Source organism: Mya arenaria, chromosome 11, assembly GCF_026914265.1.
Source record: "Mya arenaria isolate MELC-2E11 chromosome 11, ASM2691426v1".
Taxonomy (NCBI): domain Eukaryota; kingdom Metazoa; phylum Mollusca; class Bivalvia; order Myida; family Myidae; genus Mya; species Mya arenaria.
The window spans coordinates 12,105,319-12,114,654 of NC_069132.1; the positions used below are offsets into that span (position 1 = coordinate 12,105,319).

At 40.5% G+C, this 9,336-nt stretch overlaps 1 protein-coding gene across 3 annotated transcripts; it reads left to right on the forward strand.

The window, feature by feature from the left end:
* Positions 1 to 1,273: 1,273 nt before the first annotated feature.
* Positions 1,274 to 9,098, forward strand: LOC128209434 (uncharacterized). 3 transcript variants are annotated; one of them, XM_052913459.1, is made up of 6 exons: positions 1,274 to 1,492; positions 3,416 to 3,524; positions 7,093 to 7,239; positions 7,707 to 7,797; positions 8,196 to 8,344; positions 8,810 to 9,098. In XM_052913459.1, the coding sequence occupies exons 2-6, from the start codon at positions 3,428 to 3,430 to the stop codon at positions 8,830 to 8,832; spliced, it is 507 nt and encodes a 168-aa protein (XP_052769419.1). In that variant the 5' UTR covers positions 1,274 to 1,492; positions 3,416 to 3,427; the 3' UTR covers positions 8,833 to 9,098. The 3 variants fall into 3 exon arrangements, with proteins under 3 accessions (XP_052769419.1, XP_052769418.1, XP_052769420.1); XM_052913458.1 differs by lacking the exon at positions 1,274 to 1,492 and adding an exon at positions 1,590 to 1,721; XM_052913460.1 differs by lacking the exon at positions 1,274 to 1,492 and adding an exon at positions 2,792 to 2,909.
* The last annotated feature ends 238 nt before the right edge of the window (positions 9,099 to 9,336 follow it).

Consider the following 9,336-nt stretch of genomic DNA (forward strand, 5'->3'; position numbering starts at 1 on the left):
AAGTGTGACATATTGTATAAGTGTTCCGTTGATCTTCCCCTTCTCTCGGCACTTATGTTTGTTATCGTTTCCTTTCTCCTACTATGGAGCCAATAATATTTCCCAGATAAGTATACATCCAAATATTTGGCCATCCTGGAAATACTTTTTGTGCCTACTGGCAAATATAAATATATCCGTATGTGAAAAATCAACTAAGATACATTTTTACTATACTTTTTTTAACTGATATGGCAGAAAATGCATCTACCATGGTCGCTCGGGTTTTGATGAACTTTTCTCCCACCTCAGATAAGTAGATCCCATAATTTAACAATGCTAGAAATTCTTATTTTGCCCACGGGCCAAGATAAAATGCCCGTATGGAACTCTTTTTTATGGTCACCGCATAGTAATTACCTCCTTTGTTGAAAACTGTCGTCTGTAGCATCATGGAAACCTTTTCTTATGGCAATATTTAGTACGCTAATTAATTATTTCTCGCTTCAAATGTTACCATAAAACAGTTTTCACGCACTTTCAAGAAACAATGCTTACAACTATGGCTATTAACATAATGTGTATCACTGTGCGCATATCCATGACAACTACGAATAATCGCATATCCATACGCAATTATTTTCACTAAGCACAAAAGAGTTCCAGCAAAAAATACATTTTTACTTAATTTTGTTTAACTGAGGTGGGAGAAAAAGCATCTACCATAGCCGCTCGTGTAAGATAGGTTCATTCCGACCCTCGCGCAACGAGGTTTACCGAGTTTCCGCAAAACACCCTACGCTCGGGTCGGAATGAACCTATCTTACACTCTCGGCCATGGAAGATACTTAAAATCTTATCCTCTCGGCCATGGCAGACACTTATAGTCTTAAACTTCTAATCTGATTTCCTTTTGCACAAAGAAATGAGATAATAAAGCATGCGCTTTATGTTTGTGGGTTTAATACGTTATTTCAATACTTATTGAATGAAATAGTTACTGATAATTACACATTTTCTTTCAGGTTAATGTTATCTATTACTATGAGGTTGTTATTTAGTGTATTTTGATGACAAGAAATTTGTTTCAGCTTTCATTTCAGCATTTATGCGGAGCAGTTTTAGAATTGTTTTCAACTCTCACACTTAATGGCTATAATAATAAAAATACCAATGTGGACTTACTGCCTCGCTCATTGTCATAAATAATTATACATTGGGTTTCATACTTCAACTCGTTAGTCTTTGGGATTAGTTTTATAAAGAAATCACACCGGTGAAAAGGTCTATAATTAACATAACCGTATTCTATATCGCTTCATGCTTGTGTCAATAGCTACGGGACCATCGTTCATAATAACATTTAAAAGAAACCTTAAAGCTTGCTGCTCACTTTTGTGCAAAAACTGAAAGAACTTGGCTTTGCATGGACAGGCTGAATGTCTTTAAAATAAACTCACCAGCATTCAGACGGAATAGCAGATTGGAAGTCAACCTGGATTAAACCTGAAAGGTAAGATGAAAGACAGTTTATGTTTTATGCCCAAAACTAATATTATTAAAACGATATATTGAATATTTATTATTTATTATGAATTGCATACACATTGCGAGCTGATATCATTAGAGTATTGGTTATAATCTTTAAACTATACTTGAAGCATATGATTTGATAGTAACTTATAGTTTGGATTTAATTTAATCGTGCTATAATGTTAAAGCTTGGACTAAACAATAAGACGGTAATCTATAATCTTATTATGTCATATTTTTTGACTGTTTGAAGTAAGTTTGTTGTTCGTAAAGAAACATAAGAACATATTTTATCTTTGGGAAACTGGTAAAGACGCTTCGTAAAACAAGCAGTAGTAGAAATCTACTTTTCCAGCCAATATCTAATAAAGAAGATTAAAATATTGCTAGCAAAATAATTGGATTTTGTTTTAAAAGAAGGTTGCTTTTTCCTATCAGTGGCTAGCGATCATATTGCATACAGGTGACATGTGTGATTCTGATTTTTCTTCCGAATCACGATTTAGTATGTCGTTGCCACGACAACCTATCCCGTACCCACAACTAAGTTATCTTGTGGCAACGACTGGGTAACATCGTGTCCATGACATACTAACTCGTTCCATGTCTTAGTACGTCATGACCAAGACTTAGACATGGCTAAGTCGTAGTAATGATTTAGTAGCTCATGGTCACGATATAATGAAATAAATCACAACTCTATGACACCTAAAGATCTACTTAATAAGTTAACATTTCTTGTCTCCGAAGTTGACGAACAAATTCTTTAACTGCATTCTTCCGCGTATTCGTCTTTGCCGTATATTTTGCGCTACATGTCTTGTACCAGTAAACGTACATTGACTTCAGGTCGCAGTCATCATAACAACGGTTCTAACTTCTCGTTTGTTTGAAATTAAATTGAGACCGTCTTTAATTTTTGAATGTTTTAAGATGCTTAATGGTTACGAACACTGGCAATGAAATAAAAGACTTTCAAAAAACTTATTTATTCGGTGGAAACATGTACTTAGTATCGTAACAGTATATTAATATCTTATAATCTTATGTAATATTATGCTTGCATGTAAATAAGATTTATAATGAACTTAAACAAAGCATAAGTACTTAAATCCTCCTTAATCGCATGAAAACATACATCAAGCGCATTAGGCAAATCCTGTCAGTGTACTTTCGGGTGAATGGCAGTATACACATTAATGCAATGTCAAATACATGTACATCTGTGACATTTTATCTTGATAAATGTATGGATCGAAATCGTTTGGATCTATATAATACATACACTATTTCTCTTCCTTGTGATGTTTTGGAATTTATATAAGTTAGACACAAATTATATTTACACAAGCCAGGAATATATCAACTTCTTTTTCTGAGGGAGTTACCTGTTTCGGGCAAGAGTTTTACGTATTACTAAGTAGATTGCCAATTGTACAGAACTGATTGTACAGAACGGTACCTGTATCCGTGTATGTAGTGTATGGGGAGAAGACAACCAACGGATGTACATGGTTGACCTTTGTTTAGAGAGTGGCAATTACGTTAAAATTTTGTACAAAAACAATTTGTTCCTAAATTTTTATTATCGTTGCTATCATTTCCTCCCGTAGGGAATCGAGCTTATTGGACAGATGTAATCTTGTAATCGTGTAGAGCGCGTCCGAAATATTCATCAAAACGATGCATACAAATGGAAGTTCGTGTTGTTTTAATTCTTGGACAAAATACGTCCTCTTATTATACCTTATCTGCTTTGAAGATTTATCAGGTTTATGTGGTCGACCACCGTATTTCAATTCAATACAGTCATTAATTACTGCATGGGAAGATCGCATATTCGGTCTTAAGTGAGTGTTTTTCTGCTACCGGACTACATCCACATTTGTTATGTATCTTACAGGAGGACGGAGAGATGGATGAGGAAGAGGCAGGCATGTATGACGAGGACGAGGATCTTGGGGAGGACGTTCCCATTGCACAACAGGGCCTCACGGATGCGCAGAGGGAACGTGAGTATTAAGAGGGAATACAAAATTACATAAAACAGAAGCTCGCATATATGCCAAGAGGGAACGGCAGTACTTAGGAAACAGAGACTCGCTTATGCGAGTATAAAGCGAACAGGGGCTCACATAATTTAAGACAGCACGGATTAATATAGTAAACAGGGGATACATAAGACAAGAGACACTGGTGTAAACAACAAACAGGGGGTCAAACAAGACAAGAGCGCACGGGTGTATACAGCAAACAGGGGGTCACACAAGAAAAGATGGCACGGGTGGATACAGCAAACAGGGGGTCACACAAGAAAACGGGGCACGGGTGTATACAGCAAACAAGCGCTCACATAAGACAAGAGGACACGGGTGTATACAGCAAACACGGGGGTCACATAAGCCAAGAGGGCACGAGAGTATACAGCAAACAGGGGGTCACAAAGACAAGAGGGCACGGGTGTATACAGCTAACAGGCGCTCACATAAGACAAGAGGACACGGGTGTATATAGCAAACAGGGGATCACACAAAACAAGAGAGCACGGGTGTATACAGCAAACAGGGGATCACATAAGACAAGAGGGCACGGGTGTATACAGCTAACAGGGGATCACATAAGACAAGATGGCACGTGTGAATACAGGAAACAGGGTGTCACATAAGACAAGAGCACACGGGTGTATATAGCAAACAGGGGATCACACAAGACAAGAGAGCACGGGTGTATACAGCAAACGGGGGGTCACATAAGACAAGAGGGCACGGGTGTATACAGCTAACAGGGGATCACATAAGACAAGATGGCACGTGTGAATACAGGAAACAAGGGGTCACATAAGACATGAGGGCACGGGTGTATACAGCAAACGGGGGGTCACATAACACAAGAGGGAACGGGTGTATATAGCAAACAGGGGATCACATAAGACAAGAGGCCACGGGTGTATATAGCAAACAGGGGATCACACAAGACAAGAGAGCACGGGTGTATACAGCAAACAGGGGGTCACATAAGACATGAGGGCAGGGGTGTATACAGCAAACAGGGGATCACATAAGACAAGAGGGCACGGGTGAATACAGGAAACAGGGGGTCACATAAGACATGAGGGCACGGGTGTATACAGCAAACGGAGGGTCACATAACACAAGAGGGAACGGGTGTATACAGCAAACATCGGGTCACATAAGACATGAGGGCACGGGTGTATACAGTAAACAGGGGCTCACATAAGACAAGAGGCACGGGTGTATACAGCAAAAGGGGGTCAAATAAGACATGAGGGCACTGGCGTATACAGCAAACAGAGGATAACATTAGACAAGAGGGCACGGGTGTAAACAGAAAAAACAGGGGATCACTTAAGACAATCGGGCACGGGTGTATACAGCAAACAGGGGATCACATAATACAAGAGGGCACGGGTGTATTCAGCAAACAGGGGGTCACATAAGCCAAAAGGACGCGGATGTATACAGCAAACAAGGGGTTACATACGACAAGAGGGCACGGGTGTATACAGCAAACAGGGGGTCACATAAGCCAAAAGGACGCGGGTGTATACAGCAAACAGGGGGTCACATAATACAAGAGGGCACGGGTGTATTCAGCAAACAGGGGGTCACATAAGCCAAAAGGACGCGGGTGTATACAGCAAACAAGGGGTTACATACGACAAGAGGGCGCGGATGTATACAGCAAACAATGGGTTACATACGACAAGAGGGCGCGGATGTATACAGCAAACAAGGGGTTACATACGACAAGAGGGCGCGGATGTATACAGCAAACAGAGGGTCACATAATACAAGAGGGAACGGGTGTATACAGCAAAAAAGGGGATCACATACGACAAAAGGTCACGGGTGTATACAGCAAATAAGGGGTTACATATGCCTAGAGGGCACGGGTGTATACAGCAAAACAGAGGATCACATAAGACATGAGTGCAAGGGTGTATTCAGCAAACATAGAATCACATATGAAAAGAGGGCACGGGTGTATACAGCAAACATGGGGCCACATAAGAAAAGAGGGCACGGGTGTATACAGCAAACATAGGATCACATAAGAAAAGAGGGCACAGGTGTATACAGCAAACATGGGGTCACATACGCCTAGAGTGCACGGGTTTATACAGCAAACATAGGATCACATAAGAAATGAGGGCACGGGTGTATACAGCAAACAAAGTATCACATAATAAAAGAGGGCACGGGTGTATACAGCAAACACGGGGTCACATACGCCTAGAGGGCACGGGTGTATACAGCAAACTTAGGATTATACAGCAAACATGGGGTCACATACGCTTAGAGGGCACGGGTGTATACAGCAAACAAAGCGTTACATACGCCTAGAAGGCAAGGGTGTATACAGAAAACAGAGGGTCACATACAAGAGGGAACTGGTGTATTAAACAAAAAAGGGGATCACATACGACAAGAGGGCACGGGTGTATACAGCAAAACAGAGGATCAAATAAGACAAGAGGGCACGAATGTATACAGCAAACTGGGGGTCACATACGCCTAGAGGGCACGGTGTATACAGCAAACAGGGGATCACATAAATAAAGAAGGCACGGGTGTTTACAGCAAACATTGGGTCACATACGCATAGAGAGCACGATATATACAGCAAACAGGGATCACAAAATACAGGAGGGCACGGGTGTATACAAAAAACAGGAGCTCACATAAGACAAGAGGGAATTTGTGTATATTGCAAACAGGCGCTCACATACGCAGAGGCGGCACGGGTGTATACAGCAAACAGGGGGTTACATACGCCAAACGGGCACGGGTGTATACATCAAACAGAGGAATCACATACGCCAAGAGGGCACGGGTGTATATGGCAAACTGAGGAATCACATACGCTAAGAGGGCACGGGTTTATACAGCAAACAGAGGAATCACATACGCCAAGATGGGCACGGGTGTATACAGCAAACAGAGGAATCACATACGCCAAGAGGGCACGGGTGTATATGGCAAACAGGGGCTGAAATACACCAAGAGGGCCCGGTTTATACTACTAAACAGGGACTGGCATACATTAAGAAGGCACAGTGTATAGCAAACAGGGATTCACAAATGCCAAGAGGGCACGATATTATATAGCAAAAACGGGCTGGCATACACTAAGAAGGTTCGGTGTTTATTAAACAGGGGAGCGCATACACAAAGATGGAAATGGTATAATTATAGGGACCTACATACGCTAAAAGAGGACGGGTGTAAAAGGCAAACAGGGGTTCGCTAATACCAAGAGGGAACGGGTGTATGTAGCAAAAAGGGGAACGCACACAACAGGAAGGGATGGGTGTATATAGTAAAGAGGTGCTCGCATACACCAAGCTAATTGCTCTTAAAAACTACAACTGTTTCTTGGAGTTTGGTGTCATATTCTGTGTTTTAAAGTTGGAGCTATACTGTCACTGTTTAATTAAAAGTTGGAGACTTCGTAGTCGGAGAAAAAAGTCCCGTATGCAATATATTCCATTCTTCTAAATTATACTATTGCATAAACAGTCACACAACAACCTCCTCATGTTATTTTCTTACGCTGCAGTGATCAAAGACCTGTACAAGAAGTTTGATATGGACAAATCCGGGGCGCTGTCTTCTAGGGAGCTCCGGAAGGGGCTGCAGGTGCTTGGCCTAAACCCAACCGTGCAAGACGTCAAGAAACTTCTCAAGAAACACGAAGTCGAAGGAAGTATGTTGTTAACATGTTCATTATTGTGAAATAATATTTTAGCCACATAAAGCGATTTGGCTCTCACATCGAGAGGTCGCGGGTCGTTAGACGTTATTTTTACAATGCTCAAATAAGCGGAAAACGTTAGAAAATCATAGAAATTCGCGTGCATACATAGCAAAATCCTGTAATTAGCCCGGTTTTCAATGAAAACGCGATTGCATTTTGTGCAGTTTCAAAGTTGTAATTAGCAGAAAAACGTTCGGTAAAAGTAAGTGTTGCTTCAACAATATCGGAATTAAAATGTTAGGCCGTTAACATCACGCAGCTAGGCCTCCAGGAGGCTAACTTCACGTGACCAGGCCGCTAGGTCACGAAATTCACACTGCCAGGCCGCTAGATAGCCAACTTCAGGTCAGGGTGCTAACTTTACGTACCTGTGCTTGAATTTCAACATAGCCTTATAACTTTTTGTGTCATTTCAGGGAAGGTGACGTACGAGCAGTTTGAGCATATCCTGGAGGGCGAGCTGCTCAGTCAGATCAACCCGGAGTTTGACCTCATCGAGGCTTTTAGGTACTATTACCTATTAACTATTATAATACAGTCTACTAGTACATGATTTTTACCAATTGCTGAACATATAATCATTTTACCAATTGCTGAAAATATAATCAGTCTTGTTGTTTTTATGATCACGTCTAATGCATAATATCCTTTTATATTCTTGTGTATAAATTATTACCTAGGGCATCGTTATTTCTGTAATGTCTTGATAAGCATGGTTGCCTTGGTTTCCATACTATTCAACGAACACATGATTTTATTCCTGTTACAAATACCGCACTAGTACGTTAATGGTATCAGCATCGTTACAGAAGAAGTTAGGCAAACGCCGTATTTCATTAGAATGTCTGTATAACATGAAATACGTCATCTGCGGTTGTACCTCAACCTTCTTTGTTGGCTTACAGGTTGTTTGACAAGGACAGTAGTGGAACGCTGGACCGCGAGGAGCTCTCCCGGTGCCTCACAAGCATGGGCGAGCAGATGACGGACGACGAGGTCGGGGAACTCTTCGATATGCTCGACACCGACAGAAACGGAACCCTCAGCATCATGGGTACGTATCGGCAACAAGTCGGTGAAGACGGCCGAGTGGTAATCACATTGGACACTAGATGAGAAAGTTTACATATTCATAGTCTACATACTATATATGTTGTTTGTTCATTATAAGGACGTTTAATAACTTTTCCATTACTTTTAAGTCTCCTAGGCACGCGTGCACCCTTTACCATCAGTCAATACGTACAGAATGTACATGCAAACAATAATGGACACACGTGTATGCACCGACACGTCCATAACAGTTAACTGTACAGTAAGTCAGGGATACACAGTTGCGAGTAATAACAGCAGCTCGATCACTCCTATGTTTTTAATAAAACGGGACGAAAGGCCCTGTACCTTGAATTTACCTTGAATTTGTATATATCTGATTTTTATAGACAGTATTTCTTAAGTACTTTTTGTATAACATTGGTGTTTTTTCGGTTTGGTTTTTACTTACTTTTCTGAATTTTAGAGGTGTCAAAGCTGTTGGCATGACGATCTGATGGACCGAAATACATACAAACATTCATAGGAATCCAAGACAGTCCATCATTGCGCATGTTTGTTTGTGAGAATAAATCACTTCGCTGTCTTTGCGCATTGGCATTTTTAGAACCATTATTTCAATATATTGTTGTTGAAATGAACACATTGTTGAATCTTGTAACCTACTGTCACATAGGTATACGAGTGATTGTTAACTCATCATTTAATCACCATGATTATCAAAATATTAAACTCCATACAAGGAAAGAAGGTTATCAATTTTATTGTTTTAGTTACATTCAGCGTCATTTTAATATATCTGATGTATGCACTATACCCCCATAATGGAATGACTTTTATTATGTAGCTTATTGTGTATTTAAAGATCTTTTTGGAATCAAAACGCTCAAGCCTAGCGGATAATCTCCATGAATATCTCCAATTAGTAATAGTATATTATGGTTGCTGATATCCTTTGTGTTTAATGACAACGCATGCGTTCATCATGTTCAA